The 27,005-nt window shown below is 39.2% G+C and overlaps 1 protein-coding gene across 2 annotated transcripts in view; it reads left to right on the top strand.

The window, feature by feature from the left end:
- The window catches only part of FAM120C (family with sequence similarity 120 member C), an 81,925-nt gene extending 55,288 nt beyond the window's left edge, over window positions 1-26,637 (top strand). The window contains exons 11-16 of one of the 2 annotated variants that reach the window (XM_019710841.2): window positions 14,851-14,965; window positions 17,766-17,975; window positions 19,162-19,363; window positions 21,883-22,021; window positions 22,408-22,465; window positions 25,750-26,637. In XM_019710841.2, coding sequence (XP_019566400.2) covers window positions 14,851-14,965; window positions 17,766-17,975; window positions 19,162-19,363; window positions 21,883-22,021; window positions 22,408-22,465; window positions 25,750-26,004 — 979 coding nt within the window. In that variant the 3' untranslated portion in view covers window positions 26,005-26,637. The remainder of the gene's footprint in view (window positions 1-14,850; window positions 14,966-17,765; window positions 17,976-19,161; window positions 19,364-21,882; window positions 22,022-22,407; window positions 22,466-25,749) is intronic. The other variant, XM_019710842.2, reaches the window with a different exon arrangement.
- Window positions 26,638-27,005: the final 368 nt, after the last annotated feature.

Here is a 27,005-nt window from a genome sequence, read left to right as displayed (position 1 = left end):
TCTGGAGTCGTTAAATGTAGGGGAAACTGCCCTGTATAAATCAGTAACCTATATAAGAGCATTATTAAAGCACAAAGCAATAATCAGTATTTGTAAAATGATCAAGAACAGTTTTTATAATATTACATATTATGTATACCTGGCGATGTGCTAAGCTAGAACTTTGTATATGATGCTACTGATCCTCATAATAGTGCTGAAAAATAAGTATGATTTATCTCCATTTATAGATGAGGAAATAAAGGTTCACAGGTTGCATAGCTAGTAAGGGGTAATACAAGAATTTGAACCCAAGTTTCTCCAGCCTCCATCTCCTATGCTTTTTAACAAACAAAATGGTACAATAATGCGGTTTTAAAGATTAACAAAAATCTGGTGGGAAATTTAAAATTCAACTTTGAAAGAAGATAAACTTATCCTAAACACTGCATTACCCAGCCGTCAGGTAAGCACTGGTGGAAACACTGAACTGTGGCCTCATTGAGTACTTGAGTCTAAACTCCTCAATTGCTTCTACTAACTGTAGGTAAAAGAAAGTAAAGTAATGCTGGGGAAGTTGTGACTAAAACTTATGTTGGTGAAGCTCTTGGGCAGTTGGCCTAGAGAAATGAGTCTACTAGGATAGGTTGATACATTTTGAGGAAGGCAGAATCTTTTTTTTTAAATTTTATTTTAATTAAAGTTTATTGGGGTGACAATTGTTAGTAAAGTTACTAGATTTCAGGTGTACAATTCTGTAATACATCATCTATATCTCGCATTGTTCACCACCCAGAGTCAGTTCTCCTTCCATCACCATATATTTGAAAAGGCAGAATCTTACACGTACAGTAGTCACCATGAGAAGGGAAGGATAGTGAGGAACTCTGTCAGGCTTCTTAAGGGGGGGGTGTGCAGGCCTGTTGAGTGTGGGGAGTCACGCACCACTGCTCTGTCATTTCTGTTAGAACTAATAAATCAAAGCTGTTAGAACTAATAAATCAGCAAAGGTTCATTCAAATCTCAACAGTTTTCCAGAAAAAGAACTTGCAATTTGGACAAGGTCACTCCTCTAGATTCATGGGTGAAGTTGAGGAGTCTCTTTTCAGAAACAATTTTATTAAGAAGCAGCTGATTCACTCTCAGCTATAATAGGGTATTTGAGTTAACCACGTGCCATCCTGATATATGAAGAGTAAAGACATATAAGAACTAATTTTTGTTCACTTGACAGAATATTTCTAAAGTTTGTTGGGAAAAGCAAATGAACAAGAATAGCTTGGAATTTTTTTTAAAAGAACAGTAAGAGGATTATTGGCTCAAACAAAAACATACCAAAATGTATTATAAACTTATACTAAAATCATGTGATACTGGCACAGAAATTGACAGGTCATTGTTTTAGAGCAGATAATACTGAATAAGACCCTAGACACATAACTTAAAATACGCTAAAGGCAGCTTCACAAATCAATGACATGTAATGGGACTACCAAAAGGAGAGGAGAGAGAGAAAGGGGTAGAAAATATATTTTAAAAATAATGATTAAAATTGCCCAAAATTTGATTAAAAACATTAATCTATACCTCCAATAAGCTCATTGAACTCCAAGAATGATAAATACAAAAAGACATATCAGAGTCAAAATGATGAAAGCCAAAGCCAAAGAGAGCATCTTGAATGCTGTAAGAAAAAAATAAATCATCACATGCATGGGAACCCCAAAGATTCGATTCTCATCAGAAACAATGGAGACCAGAAGGTAGTAGTAGAACAACATAATGCAATGTGCTGAAATATAAAACTCTCAGCTGCCAATCTTATATCCAGTAAAATTATATTTCAAAAATGAAGGCACCCAAAGATAAACTGAAAGAATGTGTTGCTAGCAGACATGCCTTGTCAGAAATCCTAAAGGAAGTTCTATAGGCTGAAAGCAAGTGACAATAGATATTAATTCAAATCCATATAAAAAAATCAACACTAGGAAAGGTAATTATGTAGATAACTATAAAGGACAGAATAATTATATATTCCTTTTTCTCTTAAAAAGTATTTAAAAAATAATTACATCAAATGATGTGTATATACTTATATTGTTGAGCCTATAATATATAGAAATATATTTGACAATATCAATGAAAAGGTGTATGGGAACAAAGATGTATTGGAGTAATAAAAAAAACAGATCGTTAATCTACAAGAAGAAAACTAGATAATAATTAGGTTTAACACAGCAAAAACTAGAAATATGTACTTGCTCTCCTTTCCTCAGCTTCTTTAAAAGAAATAAGATTATATAAGGTAATAATTATAACAATATACTCTTACTATCAAAGTAATTAGAATGTTATATTAGAAATGTCCACTTAAAAGAAGACAATAAAGAAATAGGGTAACAAATAACACATTAGACATATAAAAAACAAATGGCAGACGCAAATCTACCATATCAGTAATATTAAATTTGAGCGAATTTAAAAGCCAACCCAATTGTTAGACTATATAAGAAAACAAAATCCAATTATATGCTGTCTACAGGAGACACACTTTAGATTCAAAGATACAAATAGGTTGAAAGTAAAAGGTCAGAAAAAGATATACATACAAATAACAACCATAAGATTACTGAATTGGCTATACTAATACCAGACAATAAACATTAAGACAATTAAATGTTACTGGAGACATAGAGGGACATTTTATAATGATAAAAGGGTCAATTTATCAGGGATATATAACAATTATAAGTACATGAACTTAACAAAAGAGTCCAAAAATACATGAAGTGAAAGCTGACAGAAGTGAAAGGTGAAACAGGCAATTCAGTAGTAATTACAGATTTCAATACCCCACTTTTCAAAAATTGATACAACTATGCAGAAGATCAACAAGAAAACAAAAGATATGATCTTATGTGCATAAAACCCTAAAGATTCCACCAAAAAAGCTGTTAGAACTAATAAATCAGCAAAATAGGCTAAAAGTCAATACACAAAAAACGGTTGCTTTTCTATACATGAAAAATGAAAAATCTGAAAAGGAAATTACAAAAACAATTCCATTTACAGTAGCATCAAAAAGAATAAAATGCTTAAGAATTAACTTCCTGTAAGTACACACTGTTCTCCAATAAAGTCCTGTTCCCCTTCCCCAATAAAATCTTTAAAAAAACAAAAGAATTAACGTCACCAGGGAGGTGAAAGACTTATACAATGAAAGCTGCAAGACATTGCTGAAGAAATAAAGAAGACAGAAGTAAATGGAAACACATCCCACGTTCATGGATTTGAAGACACTAATATAGTTAAAATGTTGATACTACTCAAAGTGGTCTACAGATTCAATGCAGTCCTTATTAAAAATCCCAAAAATGTTTTGGCAGATATAGAAAAACCAATCATAAAATTTATATGGACTCTCAAGGGACCCTGAATAGCCAAAACAATCTTGAAAAAGAAAAAACTGGAGGACTCACTTTATGGTTTCAAAACTTACTACAAAGCTGTAGTAATCAAAAGTGTGGTATTGGCATAAAGAGAGATGTAAAACCAATGGAATAGACTAGACAGCCCAGAAATAAATTCTCACATATGATTCTTGAGAAGGGTGCCAAGACCATTCAATGGGGACAGGACAGTCTTTTCAGCAAATGGTGCTAGAAGAACTGTATATCCACGTGCAAAAGAATGAAGTTAGACTCTTGTGTAACTCCATATACAAGAATTAAAATGGATGAAGGACGTAAAGGTCAGATTTAAAACAATACCACTCTTAGAAGAAAACAGGACAAAAGCTTCATAACATTGGATTTAGCAATGATTTCTTGGATATGACATCAAAGGAACAGGTAACAAGAAAAAACAGACAAATTGGATTTCATGAAAATTTTAAAAAATAGTGCATCAAAGAAACTATCCACGGAGTAAAAAAATCAACCTACAGAATGGGAGAGGATATTTACAAATCATATATCTGATAAGGGATTAATATTCAGAATATGTAGAGAACTTCTAAAACTCAAGAAGCACCAAACAACCCAATTCAAATATGGGCAAAGGACTTGAATAGACATTTCTCCAAAGAAGATATGTGAATAGCAAATAAGCACATGAAAATATGCTCAGCATCACTAATCATCAGGGAAATGTAGAATATTGCACACCTGAAACATGTTATAAACAAATGTTACCTCAATTTTTAAAAAAACTGCTATGAGATGCCACTTCACACCCATTAGGATGGCTACTATCAAAAAAACAAAATAACAAATGTTGGTGAGGATGTAGTGAAATTGGAACCCTGTACACTGCTGGTGGGAATATAAAATGGTACAGTTACAGTTGCTGTGGAAAACAGTATGGCAGCTTCTCAAAAAACTGAAAATAGAATTGCCATATGATCCAGCAATTCTTCTTCTGGGTATATGCGCAAAAGAATTGAAAGCAGGGTCTCAAAGAAATTATTTGTATACCCATACTCATAGTAGCATTACTTACAATAGCTAAAACATGGAAGCAATTCAAGTGTCCATCATGTGAGGAATGGATACACAAAATGTAGTATATACATGCAATGGAATATTATTCAGCCTTGAAAAAGAAGCAAGTTCTGCAATATGCCACAACATGGATTAACCTTGAGGACATTATACTAAGAGAAATAAGCCAGTCACAAAAAGACAAATACTGTATGATTCCACTAATGTGAAGTACTTAGAGTAGTGAAATTCATAGAGACAGAAATTATAATGGTAGTTGCCAGGGATTGGGAGGAGGGGAGAATGGGGAGTTATTGTGGGATCAGTATAGAGTTTCAGTTTTACGAGATGAAAAAGTTATGGAGACAGATGACGGTGATGGTTGCACAACAATGTGAGTTAATACCACTGAACTGTAGACTTACAAGTGATTAAGATGGCAAGTTTTATGTATATTTTACCACAGTTTTTTTTAAAGTACGAAAAAGAAAGACAATTAGAACCAGTAAATGAGTTCAGCAAAGTCACAGGATATAAGATCAATATACAAATATCAACTATGTTTTAATATACTAGTAATCAATATTCCAAAAATAAAATTAAGAAAAGAACTCCTTTTATAATAACATCAAAAAGAATGACATACTTAGGTATAAATTTAACAAAACAAGTAGAACACTTGTACACTGAAAACTACAAATAAAGAATATGTAAATAAATGGAAAGACATCCCTTGTTCATTATTGAAAAGACAAGATTGTTAAGATGGCAGTACTCCCCAAATTGATCTATATATTTGACGTAATCTAAAATCCCAGATGGCTTTTTTTGTTGTTGTTGCAGAAATTAACAAGCTGACATTAAAATTAATGTGTAAATGCAGGGGACTCAGAGTAGCCAAAACAATTTTGAAAAAAAGAAGAAAGTTGTAGATTCATACTTCCTAATTTCAGAATTTACTACAAAGCTACAGTAATGAAGACAATGGTGTACTGGCATAAGGATAGACATACAAATTAATAGAGTACATGGGCAGCGGTTTGGCTCTGTGGTTAGAGCACAGTGCTCATAACACCAAGGTCGCCAGTTCGATTCCTACGTGGGCCAGTGAGCTGACCTGGAGCTGAGCTGCACCCCCACCACTAGATGGAAAACAACGATTTGACATGGAGCTGGTGGGTCCTGGAAAAGAAAAACACTGTTTCCCAATATTCCCCAATAAAAATAAAAATAAATTTAAATTAGTTAATTAATTAATTAATTAATTAATAGAGTACAATTGAGTGTCCAAAAATATACCCTTCCATTTATGCTCGATTGATTTTTGACAAGGGGACCAAGACAATTCAATGGGGAAAGATTAGCTTTGCAACAAATACTTCTGCGATAATGACACCTATATGCAAAAGAATGAAGTTGAACCTCTACCTCACATCATACACAAAAATTAACTCAAAATGTATTGTAAGTGCTCAGATTATAAAACTCTTAGAAGATAACAGGTATAAATCTTCATGACTTCAGATTAGGCAATAGTTTCTTAGATATGATGCCAAAAGCATAAGTGACAAAAAGAAAAAATAGAAACTGGACTAGATCACAATTTAAAGCTTGTGTGCTGGAGACAATGCTGTGAAGAAAGTGAAAACACAACCCACCCACAGAATGGGGAAAATATTTGCAAATTGTATGTCTGATAAGGGTCTAGTATCTGGAATATATAAAGAATTCTTACAACTCAACAGTAAGATAAATTAATTTTCGAAATGGGGGAAAAGATTTGAATAGACATTTCTCCAAAGAAGATGTACAAATGGCCAATAAGCACATGACAAGATGCTTAACATCACTAATCATTAGGAAAGTGCAAATCAAAACTACAATGGGATACTATTATACAACCATTAGGGTGGCTATAATAAAAAAGACAGAACAAATGTTGGTGAGGATATGGAGAAATTGGAACATTGCTGGTGAGAACATAAAATGAAGATATATATCCACACAAAAACATGTCCATGAATATTCATATAGCACTATTCATAATAACCAAATGGTGGAAACAACTCAAATGTCCATCAGCTAATGAATAGATTAACAAAATGTGGCATATCCATACAACAGAATATTAATTCAGCTATAAAAAGGAGTTAACTACTTATTCATCTACAACATGAATGAACCCTGAAGTACATTAGGCTAAGTGAAAGACACCAGTCACCAAAGGACATATATGGTTATATTTATACGAAATGTTCAGATTAGGCAAATCCATAGATTTCTTATTGCCAGGGGCCTGTGGGAGGTGTGAATGTAGGATGATTGCTAATGGATACTAGGTTTTTTTATAGGGGGTATGATTTAAATGTTCTGGAATTAGATAGTGGTGATGGTTACACAATCCTGTAACTATACTAAAAAAAATTGAATTATATACTTATCATACATGAGTTGTATGGCATGTTAATTTTATCTCAGTAAAGCTGTAAAGTAGAAAGGAAAGTAAAATAGATTCCCAGATAACCAAAAATTAAGAGAATTTATTGCTACCAATTTGCCTTAAAAGCAGTATGAAATGATGTCCTTCAGAATGAAAGGAAATAACACTAAATGAATAAGTAATGACCACCTATAAAGGTAATTATACAGGTAAATATAAAAAGTAGTGTAAATATATTTTTCTCAGTTATTTACTTAACTAATTAAAACAACAATCGCATAAAACAATTATGAAATTGTGTGTTGGTTTTAGAATAAAGGTATAACATACATGACAATAATAGCACAATGGAGGGAAGAAGAGAACTATAGCAGAACAAAGTTTATACATACTACTGGAATTATTTAGTATTTATTTGAAGTAGTGTGTAAGTTAAGGTGTATATCATAATCCGTAGAGCAGCCATCATGAAAATAACTAATAATATAATTAAAACCCAAAAAAAGAATTAAAATAATTCACTGGAGAATATCTGTTTAACCCAATAGAAGGAAGAAAAAGAGGAACAAACATAAAAGCAAAAAAAGTATGAAGCCCATAACAACTGCATCAAATGTAAATAGATTGAACACTATAAAAAGCATGAGATATTTGTAAGAGTAATACTTCAGATTCAAAGATACAAATAGGTTGAAAGAAAAAGAATGGAAAAATGTGTCATGCAAACAATAATCATATGAGAACTGAAATGGCTGTACTAATACTAATACCAGTCAAAATAGACTTTAAGACAAGTAACACTACTCTAAAAATGGGTAAATGACAGTCTTCAGATTCATTTGTTTACAAGAAACAAAAGCTCCTCTAGCTATTTTATTGTAAAGATATAACAGGTAGTCTCAGCCATCCAAGGACAAGAAAGAAAAGTGCTGCACCCAGGGAATAATGCTGGAAAGGCAGGAACAAAGACTGCCTACTCTCATGGCCGTGTAGCTCTTTCTGCCTGTATGTTTCACCAAATTCTGAATCTCTTAGCTCAAATTATCAAGACTCTGGCAAGCCATGGATTGATTTGACTTGGATCAGCTGTTTGCCGCGTGTCCAAATAGCTGTCACTATTATAAAGATGGGATTTTTGATTATCTGAGAGGCAGGTACAGACAGAACAAGCAAATTAACTGGTATGTCTATGATAGACATAGACCAGTCATAGAAGTAAATAAGGGTGTGGAAAAAAATATGCAACCTTAGCAATCAAAGAGACAGAAATTTAAATAGCAAGAGACTTTTTTGCCCATTAAATCATCAAAGATTAATGATAATCCATGCTGACACACTCCTGGGAGTTAGGACAAATTGGCCTAGAAAACGATTTTACAATATGTATTGAGGACCATTAAAATGGACATAACTTTTGATGTAATAATTCCACTTCTAGGAATCTATCCTAAGGGAATGAATAATCAGACATACAGATGAGATTTATGTATGTGATCTTTGTAGTATTGTTTATAATACAAGAAATAGTATAACAGTATAAGTTTCCGATATTACAGGAATGTTTAAATTGATAAACTTATATGATGAACATGCAATTAGTAAAAATCATGTTTTTGAAAAGTGATGAATGAAAAGTTCTCACAGTATGATCTTGAATGGAAAACAAGATGCACTTCTTGATATATACAATATTTGTAGTATGAAAAAGAAAAAAAAATTGAGATTTGAAATGATATGAAGAAAGAAGCCAAAACCGTAACAATCTTAACCATGGTTATATCTGAATGGTAAGAATACAAATTATTTTAATTTTTGCTTTTCATTTTCACTATACTTTTTTTTTGTTGCTTTTTTTTTACATTTTCTGAATGAGAGTGAACTTGAACTTTTGTAATCAGAATAAAATTGTAAATGTTTAAAATGAAAAGAAGTGGGCGTCCGGTCAAGATAGCGTACGGTGAAGATGGCGTAGTAGGTATAGACGCTGTGTTTACCTTCTGTCACGACCACATCAAAATTACAACTAAACTACAAAACCACCATCATTGGTAATTGCCTAAAATCTTGGTGAACTGAAGCCCTACAACTAAGGATATGCAGAAGAAGCCACCTCGAGACTGGTAGGAGGTGCGGAGATTCAAAACTGGCTGGTCCCATGCCAGCATGTGACCATTAAAAATTGGGAGGGATGGGGCCAGCCCGGTGGCTCAGGCGGTTAGAGCTCCATGCTCCTAACTCCGAAGGCTGCCAGTTCGATTCCCACATGGGCCAGTGGGCTCTCAACCACAAGGTTGCCAGTTCAGTTCCTCGAGTCCCGCAAGGGATGGTGGGCAGCGCCCCCTGCAACTAAGATTGAACATGGCACCTTGAGCTGAGCTCCCGGATGGCTCAGTTGGTTCAGTTGGTTGGAGTGCGTCCTCTCAACCACAAGGTTGCCTTTCGACTCCTGCAAGGGATGGTGGGCTGTGCCCCCTGCAACTAGAAATGGCAACTGGACCTGGAGCTGAACTGCACCCTCCACAACTAAGACTGAAAGGACAACAACATGAAGCTGAACGGCACCCTCCACAACTAAGATTGAAAGGACAACAACTTGACTTGGAAAAAAGGCCTGGAAGTACACACTGTTTCCCAATAAAGTCCTGTTCCCCTTCCCCAGTAAAATCTTTAAAAAAAAAAAAAATTGGGAGGGATATTTGGTGGAGGTCCCCTCAGAGGAGCGAAGGGTCCCAGCCCAGGGTTCCAGTGCTGGGGAGAGAAGTCCCCATAATTTCTGGTTGTGAAAACCAGCGGAGATTGTGACTGAGTGAGACAGAGGGTGGAGGGAGTCCCAGGCACTACTCTAAATGGGACCGTGCACAGACTTACCACCAGAATCGCTGATTGTGAGCTCCAGTGCTGGATCAGCAGCTGGGGAGGTGACAGGGACATGTGAGGAACTGAGTTGTCTGGCTTCAGGACCAGTGGAAGGGACAGCTTTCTCTTGGACGGAGGAGCTGGTGGAGGCCATTATTTCTTTGATGAACCCTCCCCCTTCCCAGTGTGCAGATGCAGGCAGCTGCCATATCTGAGTCCCTATCGCTACACCTCTTGCTGCTGGTTCGCCATGCCCTGGTGATTCTAGAACCCACCCTGCCCAACTTTCGGGCACACCCATGCGGCATCCAGTGGCTTTTTTGTACAAACTGCCTGCCTTGGTTCATGCTGTAGACTTTCCTAGGGTCTCTCAAAAGTTTGCAGAAACAAGACAAGCAGCATCTAGCTTGAGCATGTCCTGAACCTCTGGCAGAGCAGCCCTAAGCTCGGCACTAGTGGCAGGTGGCCTTGGTTCGTGGCTTGGCCTCTCAAGGAGCTTCCGAGCACGGCACAAGTGGCGGCCATCTGCAGATTTTTTTGTCGCTCCTGCCAGCTGGCCCTGGGTGGGGCACAGGCTGTGACTGAACTTGACCTGCAGAGGGTCCCCTGCCAGGTGGCCCTGGGGCTGGTGCCCCAGGAGCCAGCTTCAAAACAAACTGGAGTATCACCCAGCTGCCTCCAAGGATGACACACCCAAGGGGCAGATTGGGCAGGCACCAGAGCCCTGTGGAGGCAGATCCTGTTCTGTAGGCTTCCCCTGCACCACAACTCCTCCACTGTAGTAAAGGCCAGTCCTCACAGCCAGTAAGCCCAAGAGTCAGTCCCTACCATCAATGTGCAAATAGCAACAGAGACTCAACTACAAGAGGAATGCACACAGAACCCACACAAGGGACACACCTGGAGTACACGGCTCAAGTGACCAGGAAGATTGCTCCACTGAGCCTCACAGCACACCTACTACATAAGGCCACTCTACCAAGACTGGGAGACTGGGAGATATAGCAGCTCTACCTAATGCATAGAAACAAACACAGGGAGGCAGCCAAAATGGGGAGACAAAGAAACGTCCCAAATAAAAGAACAGAACAATACTCCACAAGAACTAAGCAAAATGGAGAAAGTAATCTACCCGTTGCAGAGTTCCAAACACTGGTTATAAGGATGTTCAGTGATCTCAGGAAGAACAGCAACAAAGAGAAAACGTAAAAATGGAGATAGAAAACATAATTAACACATCTTATTTTAATATAAGACCTGGTATATAATACAATATAATATAATATAATATAATATAATATAATATAATATAATACCGGGTCTTATATTAATTTTTGCTCCAAAAGACGCATTAGAGCTGATGGTCTGGCTAGGTCTTATTTTTGGGGAAACACAGTATGAGGGTTTCACCAAGTAGTAAAGGAAGGATTTGTACCTTACGTGGCTCAGTTACAAATGGTAACCAATTTTGCTGCTGTGCCAGATACTGTGCTAAGTGCTTTTACATGCATTTTGTCCTCATTACAACCTTTTGAGATATAAGCAGCATCATCCCCATTTTATTTTTTATTTATTTATTTATTTTTAAGATTTTATTGGAGAAGGGGAACAGGACTTTATTGGGGAATAGTGTGTACTTCCAGGACTTTTTTCCAAGTCAAGTTGTTGTCCTTTCAATCTTAGTTGTGGAGGGTGCCGTTCAGCTTCATGTTATTGTCCTTTCAGTCTTAGTTGTGGAGGGCGCAGCTCAGCTCCAGTTCCAGTTGCCATTGCTCGTTGCAGGGGGCGCAGCCCACCATCCCTTGCAGGATTCAAACAGGCAATCTTGTGGTTGAGAGCCTGCACTCCAACCAACTGAGCCATCCGGGAGCTCAGCGGCAGCTCAGCTCAAGGTGCCGTGTTCAATCTTAGTTGCAGGGGGTGGAGCCCACCATCCCTTGTGGGGTTCGAGGAGTTGAACCAGCAACCTTGTGGTTGAGAGCCCACTGGCCCATGTGGGAATCGAACCGGCAGCCTTTGGAGTTAGGAACATGGAGCTCCAACTGCCTGAGCCACCGGGCCTGCTCCATCATCGGGTTTTAGAGATAAGTGAACTAAAGCCCCTAGAGGTTAAGGCATTTGCCCAGAGTCACGTAGAAAAGAAGTAGTGGAATCCAGATTGGAGCCAAGTATGTCAGACTCCAGGTCTGTATTCTTTGCTACTATATGCTATGTATGCAAAGTTTCTGCCAAGGTATCTAGACTGCAAGAAGAATTTAGTAAGTGTTATTCCTATGAGTAACTTGTTGTTTGCTGCACATATTATAATGTAATATATAATGCTCATATATAGCATGTATAATAATGTAAATACTATTACTAATAATAAAGATGTCATCTTGTCATTGAGATTGAGGAACTTCCTTGGGAAGTTAGCAATGCTATAAAAATCCCCCAATGGAATCATATTCAAAAAACAGCATATGATGAGCATCACTAAATATTGGTTGATTTAATAATCATTATTTCCTTCTGTCTCATTTATGAGCGTCTCACTCCTCTGACTCCTTGGACCCTACACACTCTGTCTCATAATTCATTCAAGGCAGGTAAAAGAGCAGTGCTGGCCAAAAGATGGAGCTAGCATTTCCTTTTGAAGATCGTGATATTGACTCATTTATTCAGCAGACATTTATTGAGCACCCATTCTGCTATGCATTATTGAGCACCCATTCTGCTATGCATTATTGAGCACCCATTCTGCTATGCACCATACTAAGGTTAGAGAGACATGAAAATTGCAAATTAACACTAAAGTATAAAGCAAACCAAAAACTCAAATCCCTAGGAAATGAAATGTTCACTTCACTGTGATTCTCCGATTCTCCCAGGTAAATGTAGTCACTCTGTCCTTAGAGCACTCAGAATAATCTGTTCCGTTTATCAAATCACATCCCTCCCATTGTATTAGTCTGTCTGTGAGCCTGCCTATCTCCACACTTGACTCCTATAGGTGAGTTTATCTTTCATAGTGGTCAGGGTATGACTGCTACAATTCTGCTTTGGAGGATTTTTGCTGAGGGTTTTTGTTTTTTGGTATGGCCTGACTGATGCATTCAGTCATTCCCTCAATAAATATTTACCGATACTTACTCTATGCCATGTGCTGTGCTAGATAGTTCATAATAAATCGGAATGATAAATAGGACAATAGACAAGGGCAAACAAACAAGATCCTAGGCCTCAGGGGAACTCACACGGTCGCTTGAAAAGAATGTGTTTTCTTTGTACAAAGTCAGCCAAGCATTTGAACCTATTTATTGTATTTTTCAAATTTTCTGTGACTTTAAATGTATTTTAGGTGGATTTTATATGTCATAGCTTGATGGTAGTATACTAAAGCCCCCCACTGTAATCGCATTTGTGTTCATTTTCTTCTATTTTTGTTTCACATTTTGCCAATAAAATAAGATGGAAAAATTGATAATAAAAGAATGGGCATAGGACTACAAATCAAAAGAGAAACAATATTAGTAGGTAATATAGTCCTCCAGGCAAAAAGAAAAGCATTGAGGAAGACAAATATTTTATATTGGTAGAAGATATAAGCTATGAATTATGCAATATATGATAGAATGTCAAAAAGTATAAAATACATTATAAAGTAAGAATAAACTTTTCAAGTAGAAAATTCTGGGCAGGGAAGTAGGTAATTGTGTGGGCAAAGGGAAGTTTGTATGGCCCAGGAAGATTCCCCCTGGAAATCCCAGTCATTTAGAATTTAGTTCCTAAAGAAGCAACAGGGCTTGTTGCCGTGTCCTGCAATCCCAGAACCATCTTGGGTCGTTTGGGCTTGAAGAAAGTGATGGCAGTAGGGCTGCCTGCGCTGTTGTGATCTTTCCAGGTGAGGAACAGCAGGTTAAAGACTTGAAGCCGGGCTGTCTGGCTGCAGAGCCGAGGTTCTTCCCAGGGTACCGCACTGCCTCCTGGTAGTAGCAACTGGGCCAAAATCCCCAGAAACCCACCTTATATGCCACTTAAAAGAGACCAGCTATTGCTTTAAATGCGAAGTTTCTGAAGTCTCACACAACTCCAGTAATTATGAACATTGTTTTGTGGGGCCTTCAGGAGCTAAGAACATAGACTTTGTACTGATGTATTTGTATTTTTTTTATCTCTCTCTATTCCTCTTTCTGTATTCTTGGTGCGTAGAACAGTAAGGCATATTCAATTCATGAAATTCAATTCAAATAGTCATAAGTGAGTATTTATATAATTAGTGCATTTCTTATCTTAGAGAATGGCTCCATCATCTAGCCATCTGCCCAAGCCAGAATTTTAGGAATCTTAGACTCTTTCCTTTACTCCCTCCCCATAAAAATCCATGACCAGATCCTGTGGATTTATCTCCTTAATAGCTTTGTCCCCAGCCCTCTCCATCCCCTCAGCGAGCACCTTTGTTCAGGCCTCTTGGGCCACACATTTGTACAGTTGCCTCCCAACTGGTATCAATGCCTTTTGTCTCTTACGCTTTCAGCCAAGTCAGCTTCAAACCAGTCAATATCACTCTCCTGCTGACAGTCTTTAACCATCTTCCTATATTTTCAGGATAAAGATTTAAATTCCTTAATACTGTTTTCGAGACCCATCATGATCTGGCCTACTTTCTAATCTCACCTCCCATCACTGCAAACCTACTTAGCTCCAGCATTATCTAACCTGATATCTCATGCTGAACTCCATACCTCTATGCCTTCGCTCATACTGTTCCTTCAACCTACAGCATCATCTCCCCACCTTTTGTCTCATTAATTAATTTCTACATAATCTTTGAAACTCAACTCCTGCTGACTTTTTTTTTCAGGATGCCCTTCCTCATTCTTTTAGTTGTAGCCCTCTTCTGTGCTCTTGTAGCATTCTTCTATCTTGGTACTTAACACACTAGTTGATGTACGTGCCTATCGCCTCTGCTACTGAGACTGCAAGTAACCAAAGACAGAGATTCTTTTACTTTATTCCATTGGAATCACCAAAACCTAGTCTAGGATCTGGCCATGATAGTTTCTTAGTTTAAACAAGCTTTTATGACCAAATAACGATGTTTTTATTTTCTAGGTACATGGTTCAGTGGCCTGGTGGCCGAATCCTGCATCGCCATGAGCTAGACACCTTCCTTGCACAGGCAGTATCTACCCAGCTTTATGAACCAGATCAACTTCAAGAACTCAAGGTGATTTGATCTATCCTCATTTAAATTCTTTATTTCATGAGCCCAGAGCTTTGCCTGGAGCTAGGGAGAAGAATAAGTTCTATAGGTAAATGTTTGATTTACTTCAACCAAATATTATGTCTGTTAATAAAACCAAGAGGTGCCTGCAACGCTGTTGCCATGCTGATGGTTGAGAATGGATAGAAAAGATGAATATTGTGCAAGACAAATAAGTTGTGGCCCATAGACCATGGTAAGCTTTCTGACTCTTCAAGATACACTACAGGGGACTTATCCTGGTGTCCCCTGTTCATCTTTTGAGTAAATGTCCACCCTCCCTCCTTTCTTTCCCCAGTTTAATTGAAATAGGATTGATACATAACACTGTATATGTTTATGTTGTACAGCATAATCATTTAACATACATATATCATGCAGTGAACACTACAGTAAGTTAACATCCATCATCAAATATAGATACCAAATATATACATATATTTTTCCTTGTGATGAGCTCTTAGGATTTGCTCTCTTAACAACATTCCTATGTATCATACAGCAGTGTTAACTGTACTGTAGTCATCCTGCTGTACATTACATCCCTAGTCTTCATTTATCTTAATGACTAGAAGTTTTGTGCCTTTGATTACCTTCATCCAATTACCCCACCATCCACCCCTGCCTCTAATAACCTCAAATCTCATCTTTCTTTCTTTTTTTAATTTTTATTGGGGGACAGTGTGTTTCTCCAGGACCCATCAGCTCCAAGTAGTTGTCCTTCAGCCTAGTTGTGGAGGATGCAGCTCAGCTCCAAGTCCAGTCGCTGTTTTAATCTTTAGTTCCAGGGGGTGCAGCCCACCATCCCATGCGGGAATTGAACGGCATCCTTGTTGTGGAGAGCTCTCACTCTAACCAACTGAACCATCTGGCTGCCCCTCCGGAAGCTCAGCGTCAGCTCGTTGTCTTCATCTAGTTGTGGAGGGTGCAGCTCACTGGCCCATGTGGGAATCGAACTGGCAATCCTGTTGTTCAGAGCTTGCGCTCTAACCAACTGAGCCATCCAGCCGCCCTTATCTTTCTTAATACATGAGTTTGGTTGGGTTTTTTGTTTTTTGGTCTTTTTAGGTTCCATATATAAATGAGATCATACAGTATTTATCTTTCTCTGTCTGACTTATTTCACGTAGCATAATACCCTCAAATTCTGTCTATGCTATCTCAAAATGGCAGGGTTTCCTTTTTTATGGCTGAATTATATTCCATTGTATATATATATACCACATCTTCTTTATCCATTCATCTGTCGATGAACAACTTCCTTTTTAAATAATACTTATTGGGTGTTAGAGGGAAGTCTAGAACAGCATAAGGAAGAAAATGAATCCATAGTATAACTGAAGGCAGTAGAACATACCATGTTTTCCCGAAAATAAGACCTAGCCGGACAATCAGCTCTAATGTGTCTTTTGGAGCCAAAATTTATATAAGACCCGGTATTATATTAATTTTGGCTCCAAAAGACATATTAGAGCTGATTGTCCGGCTAGGTCTTATTTTCGGGGAAACAGGTTAGTAGGTTAGAGGGTAAGCTCTGAAGCCAGGCTTCCTTGAATTTGAATCCTGGCTTCATTGCCTCCTGTTGGTGTGTCCTGGGACAGGTTATTTAACCTCTCTAGCATTAGTTTCCTTACTTTTAGAGTTATGAGGACATTAAATAAAATAATAGATGCAAAACACTTAGAATGGTGCCTCACCTATTTTAAGTATTACATAGTACTCAATAACTTTTACCTATTAATACAGGACACCCCTCCCCCAACTTCAGTAGCCATGAACCTTTGAAGTCCTAGGATAAACTAGAAGAAGATCAAGTCCAACAAGTCTTGATTTTGGAAAATCTTAATTCAAGTGAGGTCAACTAAGGGAAAGACAACACAGTCTAAGATGAACAATGGGTGATTCCTTTTTACTATAAATGTAATGTTGCTTGGTTCTACAGCAGTTACTGACTCTAGACCACACCTAGAAGGGGACCTGCAAGTATATTCCCTTTTCCTATTAAAGCCATCTAACACACCAAGTAGAGATAACCACTGTGAATGTTTTGATGATTTCTTCCAGTTTTTCATCATGTACGTTTTACATAGCTGAGATATTGTTGATGTAACTATACATTGTTTTTTACTTAACATAGCACATATTTTCTATGTCTTAAAAAATTTAGTAAATAACATGTTATCATTTAGTTGTATCATTTAATTATTATAATGTTGGCCGTTTTTTTTCTAGTTTTCCCCTATTATGTGTAATGTTACGATTAGCATCTTTATGCATTGAACTTTATTCACATCTCTACTTCCTTAAAATAGATTTCTAAAAGTAGAATTTGAGTCAACAAATGTGAACATTTCAAAGTTCTTGATACATATTGCTTAATTGTAATATAAATTCCTCGTCAACTTTGTATGAGCATGCCCATTTATTTCACTGCATCACCAACAGCATTGGGTATTCTTTTAGTCTCTAGTTTTGTTTTGTTTTTTCTAATCTGACAAGCCAAAACAACGACAACAAAAACTGGTATCTCAAGTTGGTGGCTTTTTAAAGTTTCAAAACATGTCTTTTTTGTTGTTTTTGTTATGAGCATCTTTCAAACCATCTCAGGAAAGAAATGGATAGAAGCTGCTTGTGCACGCAAATGTTTATATTGAAAGGCAACATGTTCAAATTTGACTGGAATAATCAGCATAACAGAAACAAGAGTAAATGTAACCAATAACAGTAATTTCCTAATATGTTTTTTTCTCTGTGGTGGTTTTAGATTGACAAACTGGATGCTCGAGGTATCCAGCTCGCTGCCCTCTTCATGAGCGGAGTCGACACGGCTCTGTTTGCTAATGATGCCTGTGGTCAGCCAGTCCCTTGGGAGCACTGCTGCCCTTGGATTTACTTCGATGGCAAGCTGTTCCAGAGCAAGCTAATTAAAGCGGGCCGAGATCGAGTATCCCTGGTTGAGCTCTGTGATGGCCAGGTACCAGCACGTCGGGCAACTGCTAAGAGCCATCTCTGATTTTCTGTGGGGATGAATGTGCAGGGAGGGGAACAGTGCAAAGACACTGGGGAGGGAGGTAGCAGAAGTGGGAGAATGTGGCTGACCTTGACCTAACTTGGTCAGTGATAGTCCCAAAGGCCCAGAGTCTGATATGTACATGTCATAAAATCATATATTGGAAAGCTTTTTAAAAATGAGCTTCATGTTTTCATATACCTTTTCTTACTCTGAGCATTTCTTCCCCGTGCAATACCCAGATATACTATATGTCTGTCCTCCAATTCTTAGAATTTCATCTCCCTTATTTACAAAAATGTAAGTCAGTTTTTCAAGTAATGATATTTTTGTAATGGAACTATGTTTGGAAATAGAAGAGTGTAGTGATGTAGATAAGAGGGTAAAAAGCAGGGGATTTATTTTTATTTTTATTTTTTTTGCAATGAAACCTTGAGAAAAATGAGGGAAGGCAAGGGAAAGGAACCCTTACTTATTCCTTTATCCATTTGGGAGGAATGAGCTGAAGAACCAGAGCAGGGGTTGGCAAACTACCCCCAAATTCCAAAATTTGGAATTTTTATTCCCATAAAGTTTTATTGGAACACAGCCATATTCATTTGACATGACAGAGTCGAATAGTTATAACAGAGACCATATGGCCCATCAAGCCTAAAATATCTACTATCTGGCCCTTTTCAGGACAAGTTTGCCGACCTCTGGCCTAGAGGCATGGACCTATCCTGGACAGGTTGGGTTCTCTGATCCTGGGTATGGGGGACAAGGTTGAAAGGCTTTGTATATGTCAGGGTTTTGTTCTCTCTGTTACCTCCCTCTTGAAAAATGGCCTAGCCTATTGCTGGCTGTGTGATAGACCATCAGTAAATACTTATTGTTATATTTGTCTTTCTTGACCTAGTCAGTGTGCCTCACAAGCCCTGGGTCAGAACTAGTATGGTGGCAGTGTGGTGTGGTATGAAGAGTGGGGGCCTTGGTGCCAGACAAGCTTTCCTGAGTGTGTCACTTTGGTCATTTAACTCCAGGCCTTGATTCCCTTAACGGGTATTGACTCATGAGATTGTACCTAGAGTGCCCAATAAATACTGTACCTGAAATATAGGAGAAATTTAAAAATGGCAGCTGCTATTATTATTCTGTTCCTCATTTGAAGGCTGACCTGGCAACCAAAGTGGAAAAGATGAGACAGAGTATCCTTGAAGGAGTCAACATGAACCATCCACCGCCTTCTGCTCTACTTCCATCACCTACTTTTGTGCCTCCCATGGTGCCCTCTCTCTACCCTGTTTCACTTTATTCCCGAGCCATGGGCTCTATGCCACCTCCCCCTCAAGGAAGGAGCCGGGGCTTTGCAGGTCAGTACCTAAGCATGAGGTATTTGTCATCCTCAATCTGTTTCATAATAACCCATGTAGTAATTATTGCCAGTTACAGAATCAGCAGTTTCACATACATTTATCTCATTTACTTTCTATGTTGTGTGGTAGCTTGAAGAGGAGCTTATTGAGATGGAAAGGTGTAGCCTGGGGAAGAAAGTCCACTGACTTTTCCGACCACTGTCTATAGAGGTGGTTGGTCTCTAAGGATTTGACTATCACCAACCAAACTCCTGAAATAACTGATACAGAAACCAAGAGCCATTTGATTACTTTTGAGAACTATAACTCATGTGACCTGGATCTTCGTGGTTGCTGGTGAGATCACTCAGTCCCCATAGGCAGATGTACAGAGGAGTTGCAGGAAGAGTAGTGGGAGGTAAGAGTAAATGACTAGTGTCGGCAGATGACTATAGTCTGATGTTCCCATTTCCACTCTGACGGTAGATCTGACATATTTCCAGAAGCACAGAGAGAAATAAGCCATAGACCATGCCCTCCAGGGTATGTGGTTTAGTGGGGAAAACAAATACACACACACACACACACGCATACACGCATACACACGTATAAGTTATTAAATTATGGTGACGCCTGACTTGCGGCTTAATGTGAATAGACAGTCATGCTTAGGTAGCTCAGATACTAATCCTGAGAATGCAAATAACCTGTACCCTGGTGAAACAGGATATTTCAATAGGGACATTTTAACATGAAATATAGAGATTCTGTGATCGGTTGGGAGTGTCATTGCTATGGTCAAAGGTGTCTGTAGTCTATTGCTCGTCACTTTTAAAAATAAAACTGGAAATTGAAGTCTGTGTTAAATTGAGGGTCACAGAATTCAGTATGGATGTTTAGCACAAGATCATGATTAGATGAGTCCTGTTCAGTCAGGTAATGGTCAAGTCTTATAAACCAGGGAGCCAGCCATTCATTCCATCCCTTGAAGGTGACTTCACGGATCCCTGCTCTCATTCTTTGCCTTTTTTTTTTATTTTTAAGATTTTATTGGGGAAGGGGAACAGGACTTTATTGGGGAATAGTGTGTACTTCCAGGATTTTTTTCCAAGTCAAGTTGTTGTCCTTTCAATCTTAGTTGTGGAGGGCGCAGCTCAGCTCCAGGTCCAGTTGCCGTTGCTAGTTGCAGGGGGCACAGCCCACCATCCCTTGCGGGAGTGGAGGAATCGAACCGGCAGCCTTGTTGAGAGAACGTGCTCCAACCAACTGAGCTATCCAGGAGCTCAGTGGCAGCTCAGCTCACGGTGCCATGTTCAATCTTTAGTTGCAGGGGGCGCTGCTCACCATCCCTTGTGGTACTCGAGGAATCAAACTGGCAACCTTGTGGTTGAGAGCTTGTGCTCCAACCGACTGAGCCATCGGGAAGCAGCTCAGCTCAAGGTGCCGTGTTCAATCTTAGTTGCAGGGCACGGAGCCCACCATCCCTTGCGGGACTCGAGGAGTTGAACTAGCAACCTTGTGGTTGAGAGCCCACTGGCCCATGTGGGACTCGAACCAGCAGCCTTTGGAGTTAGGAGCATGGAGATCCTACCGCCTGAGCCACCAGGCCGGCCCTCATTCTTTGCTTGTTGACTTTACAGTGTCTCAGAAGACAGATGTAAGGCTAGATTCTCAGGAGGTCCTTACCATTGCCCCAGCTCCCAGTGATGGCTAGTCTCCAGTTACTGGTCGTTCATGAGGAGCCTCCTCCCTCCTGAAAGGCCACAAGATCTCCAAATGCAAGTCTTCTCTTGCCCTCTTAGGATGAGCTAGCACCCTAGTTCCTTAGGGTTCCACTTGTATGTAAACAAAGGGCTCTTTACTAATGACCTGCTAAATGAGTGAAGGGTTATTAACATTTGGGTTTTCTCCATAAACTAAAATTAAAGTTTTTTAATTTTAGAACTAGAATTACTAGAACTCTGTGCTCTATGAAGGCTTCCTTTTGTGCCAAATTACAAAACTCTACTGTGCCTGTGAGCTCACACACACAAAAGTTGGAATTTCCTCTTTTAAGGAGATATCATGCTGTCTTGTCTTGAATTCGTTCTGGTTTTCCACTATTGCTATTTTTGCTTTTTTAATGATAAATTGCTGTTAGTTTAGTTTCATTAATTTCTGTTTCATTTGGTTGTTGGGCTAATCCTCCAGTGTATAGTGATACGTATTTAAATCAAAAGTGATTTGGGCCTATAATTTTCCAATAATTAGATTTTAAGACATTCGTTCTCTCAACGTGTATTGAATGCCTGCTGTGTGCTGGGCTCTGTAGTTGAAAAATGAATCATCCACACTCCACTTGCTAAAGTGGGTGTGTATAGATCTTTAACCCCTGTCCCTAAATTTGCCTCCACCATGACCCTTTGTTGTTATCATGAAGTCTTTATCATAAAGAAATGGAAATAAGCAGAGTAGGTGGGCTGTAGAATCTTTTGTTCCGCCTCTTATCCTACCTTGCACTTAACCACTCATTACTGCTGTTCTTCCTCTCTTTCCAGGTCTCCATCCAATACCACCCCAAGGAGGAAAACTAGAGATTGCCGGGATGGTTGTGGGCCAGTGGGCTGGCAGCAGATCCTCTAGGGGCCGAGGCTCCTTTGGCATGCAGGTGGTTTCTGTCGGTGGGCCAGGAAAGGGGTATGTATTCGAATAGGTTGGTATGAGCTAGTGTCAGTCAGGCATCCTTGAGAAAATGCCCAGCTATTGAATCCTATTAAGGTAAAGGCATTAACTAACTTTCCATTTTGAAAGCCAGTGTTCAGTTTAGTTCAGGAAACATACTAAATGCCCTGCCTTGATGAAAAAGTTTTTGCCCCTGGAGGAGGATTCTGGGACATAGAGCAATTTAGTGTAATATAGAAATGACACAGAGAGAGAGAGGTTTGCACAGAGGTAGCACAGAGGAGGGGCATCTAACTTAAGAGGGTCACAATTCCTAGAGGAGGTGAGTTGTTAACTAAGTGAAAATGGGAGTATGGGCTTAATATGTTCCTCATGATCACTTTTCCCCTCACTTTCTAAAGGCATGGAAAAGAACAGACTGGTAGAGGATCCAAAGGACATAAAAAAGGATATAAACAAGTAAGCACCTTTTTGAGATTATCTAGCTTATGTTTGATACTTCTTGACATTTTTTGCTAAATTGCAAGAGATCAGATCAGGCATGGAAACCTGGGAGCTTTCATAGCTTCTCCTGCCATTTGATTTCATTGCTTTGTTCTCTAGCGGCCTAGTGAGGGTTAGCTTGCCCAGGCCATTCCCGCAGGACTGCAGAGTGTCATCCTTTTCACTGAGTGAGGCCACAAGATGGAAACCAGATACTGTGTCCCAAAGACCTTTACGTAGGCTAATATGTGCTACATGCAGCTATAAAGGGGCCAGGGTGAAGTTAACAGTGGGATTGCCGGCAGTATGCCTCACCTTCTGAGGGGCTACCAGAGATTCTTACAAAATTGGTCCGTGGCCTTTGCTGAATATGGGAGAGGAGGAGGTGTTACCATTCTCCATATTCTTAATGGCTCAGAATGGTCTTAAACTTTCTAACAATCTACACCTTGAATTACATCACAGTCCCCACTGGTCTTCATTAGACACAACCCTGCTCCCCCCCCCCCAAATAATAAAGGCCTATTCTTATAGTGATCCAAAGTCTTGCATTGGACTCAGACTGCTAGGCTCCTCATAGTATAGCAGCTACCATTTCTTGAGTGCCTACTTTCTATCAAGCCGTCTCGTCTACGACACACTTCATATGCAGTCTCTAATCTTCACAAAGGGTCACCGACTAGACCATACTGCAAGGCACCTTTGTCGTCAGTTCTCAATCTCAAATCAGCTCTCCTGTATACAGCGAGGCCTCATTACATCCATGTTAACCCCATTGTCTAATGTTTTCCCAAAGAATACAGATTTGCTCTAATGTTATTTTGAGCCAAAAATGGAGCTAGAATGGTAAGTCCCCCACGTGAAACATTTTATAATGTACTCCAAAGTCAGAAAGCAATGACCTTGGAATTTTTTCCAAAGCTTCTCAGCTTTTTCCAGAAGCTGTTCAGTGAGGTAAACGGGATTGCACCTAGAAGGAAAACTGGTCATTCAGCTAGGCTCCCATAAGGCAGTACAGCCTTGTTGAATTCACCATGATTCAGGGTCTGATCATATAGTCTAAAAAACCTCATATTTTGGTACAATAAGAGGGACTCCATCTCTCAGTGGTTGGCTTACATTAACCAAGATCACAGAAATAGCTATAAAGCTATGGCTAAAGGAATGGGGTGTGGGGACGAGAAGGGAGAGAGTGAAAGATAAACTACTGACTTATGGTGAGAAGAAATAATTACCATGATATATTATACACTTATTCTACTCCAGTCACTCATGTAAATACGTGTGAGATTTATTATTCTTCATTTTAGACAGGAGGCAACTGAGGCTCAGAGGAATGAAACATCTTGCCCAAAATTATCCATAAAGTCAATATCAGAGTTGACATTTCAGCCCGAGCTGACTCAACCCAAAGCCCTGTGCTGTGCTGATTGCAATACAGTGTACCAACTCTAATTGTTAGAAACAAGAGCCAGACCTAGGCCTTGACTGACTCTAGTGACTATGCTCTTAACCATGTCTACCAGAGCTTTTATTCTCGAAGTGCAAGCTGCAAGGGAGGCCACGGTGTCAGAAGTTTGCTTGGGGACATGGAATCAGAACAGTAATAGTACCTGGCATTTGTTGAGTTCTTACAGAGTGCCAGGCACACCATGTTCTGAGTGCTTTATGTGGAGGGTCTCACTGAATCCTTATAGGAACCTGTGAAATAGATACTATTATTCTCTTTTGCACAGATGAGGAAACAGAGAAAACACGAGATAGCTGATGATCCTGTTTCTCTTGGCTAAGATTTCTGGGGACACTGTTATCTACTGTAGAGGTAGCCTATCAAGGCCATCCTCATGCTGACTTTGTTTTCAGCGAAGGCGTCTTCCCTGGACCGAGCTGCTACAGATTACCTTGCTGACTTCCCTTTTGCTGTTCAGTCCCCCTTTCTTCAGAGTGTGAGATAATTCACTGTTCCAGCGTATTAAATCTGTTTACATTATAGTCATGTCTTCTGGAGAGTATTCCTAGGCCTCTGGAGTTTTGTGTGTTTTCAAATTCTTGAGTCACTTATTTGTAATGTTTTTCTTTCTTTGTTTGCTCCCTGGGGGGGGCTAATTCTATCCATTGTGTGTAGATTTTTACTAGTTTTGTTTTATCTCCAGATTCTTCAGCAGCAGTTCACAGTAGCCCCCATATTGTATACAGGCTTTGGAGCCAAATGATCTAGCTTTGAATCTGGCTCTGCCACTTAGCAGTTCTGGGACCTTGAACAAGTTACTTAACTTCTCTGTGCCTTGGTTTTCTCATATGTTAATTGGAAACATTGATGTCTACCTCACAGCGTCATTACAAGTGTTAAATGAGATGATATATGTAAAGTTTAGCATGGGACCCATAACACAGGAAATGCTCAATAAAAATTAGTAGTTATTTATAATTAACCACAAATTCAACGGAAATTAGATTTCCATTATGTATTGTATCTTAGTGGAAAGAACAAAGCCTTTGGAGTCAAACAAAACGGATACAAGTCTAGGCATGCTAGTGACCTTGGACAAGTCATTTTATTTTTCTGAGCCTCATTTGTCTTATCTGTAAAATGAACAACAGAGTCGCTGGCATGCCCAATCACCTAGTAATCAAGCTGTTAGTATTCCTATTAACACTCACTGAGAGCCAGCACTGCTGCAAAGTAATGCACTTTGTGTCATTAGCATTTCGATAACAGTCACCTTCCTGGAATTAAAAGGAAAACAGATGATGTTTTTAGTTAATGAAAGACTGTATGGAATATTGCACATAGATCTCATGGTTTGTTTTCCTTTCATTTACATGTCTGGATGTCAGCTTTGAGGCAGTTAAGACAATAGACTTTAGAGGCTGACTGACCTGGAGTGACGTCTGGTCCCACTGCTTTCTATCTGGGTGTTCTTGAGCAAGTTACTTTAATCTTTCTGTGCCTCAGCTGCCTCATCTGTAAACAGGGCATCGTAATATCTCCCACTTAGGTTCCCTATTAGTATTTGAAAAATATATTGTAAAGCTTTGTAAATGGTAGCTGTGTCATTATTGTGCTGTTGTCATTGCCATTGGATTTCAGTCAGTTCTATCTGTTGTCAGCCTAAGTTCTCACCCTAAGTAACAAGCTTTGGGCTTTCTGGTGTCTTTGAAGAACCGAAGCAGCTTCCACAAGTTGGTTTATGAATATGCTTGGGAAGGGTCAGCCGTTTGGGATTACCGTTTCCACTGAGTATCTGTTTTTGATGCAGGGCACTTCAGATGGAGTTTCTAAATCCTTGGAGCCTAATCAGAGTCGATCCCGCTCACAGGTAAATGGAGGCAATGTCACATTGATCAAAGAAGAGAAGAGTGAGCATCATCTTCCAGCTCCATCCCAGTGTGCCTTATCCAGAGACAGCAGCATGTGTAATAATGGTAATCGCTACTTCCCCATGAAGAATGTGGGGAAGAGCCGCTTGCGAGAGCAAAAACTGGGAACTATGACACAACAAAAAGAGGAATAACAAGCTGCAGATGGATTTACCAGATCAGGAAGAGGGGAAAACATACTTTTCTGATTTTAGGCCCAAGTTAGAGGAGGACATAAATGCTTACACTAGATTTATCCAGGATTTTGTTGGGCTGTCCTTTTGTATCTATCTTTTCCCCTTCCCTGTCTTTTTCTGGGCCTCCAGACTTAGCAGTCTGCTTCTGGGGAAGCTCTGGTCAAAGATGAATGGCAATAGGACTAGCTCCTATTGTCAAATTTAATATAGAGTGCCAGTATTCTCTTTACCTCCCCTGGGAGCCTAGTAAGGCAGTGACTGTCAGAATTAGGGTGTCATCACATAAGGCCATATATAGAAAAGTGCCAACTTCAGTTTTGTGAGTTTTCATGATACTCACAAAACCCACGAGGTGGTGGGGACACCTGCCTATGGCTTCCTAAGTTGCTTTTTGCTCTGTAAAGGAGTGGGGCCTTTGTATATAATCAGTATTTACCTCTTTCTTGCTCCCCCCTCACCTACACCAGGAGTTTGTACCACCGCCTCTAGCTCTGGCCTGACAATCAGAAAGATAGATGTTTTCAGGGAAGTGAGGTAGTATTAGCTATTTTATTTTTATTTTTATTTTATTTTATACACTTAAAAAAAAAACTACCAATGGCCTTTGTACTGGGGGATTCAAGTGAGTCGCAAAAGTACTGGGCAGATTTTTCCTGCCTCTGAACTAACGCATTGTTTGTAAAATAGTTGATGTGGTGCAGTTCGCCCACTCCCTGCTGCCCACACCCTGAAAGGGTGGAAATCAATGTAATGACACTGAGTACGAAAGGGAACTCAAAAGACTGTGTGTGTGTGTGTGTGTGTGTGTGTGTGTGTGTGTGTGTTCACGTGTGCACGTGTGCACATTTGTGTATGGGTGCGTGGGTGGATGTATATATGAATGTGTGTATCTGTATGCATACACATACCCTTTATATAAAGAGACAGATCTATTTATCTATACATATTTTATATAAATA

The sequence above is a fragment of the Rhinolophus sinicus genome, chromosome X (assembly GCF_036562045.2).
Source record: "Rhinolophus sinicus isolate RSC01 chromosome X, ASM3656204v1, whole genome shotgun sequence".
NCBI classification, from domain to species: domain Eukaryota; kingdom Metazoa; phylum Chordata; class Mammalia; order Chiroptera; family Rhinolophidae; genus Rhinolophus; species Rhinolophus sinicus.
The sequence above is the reverse complement of the archived record's forward strand: the minus strand, read 5'-3'. Positions and strand labels throughout refer to the sequence as shown.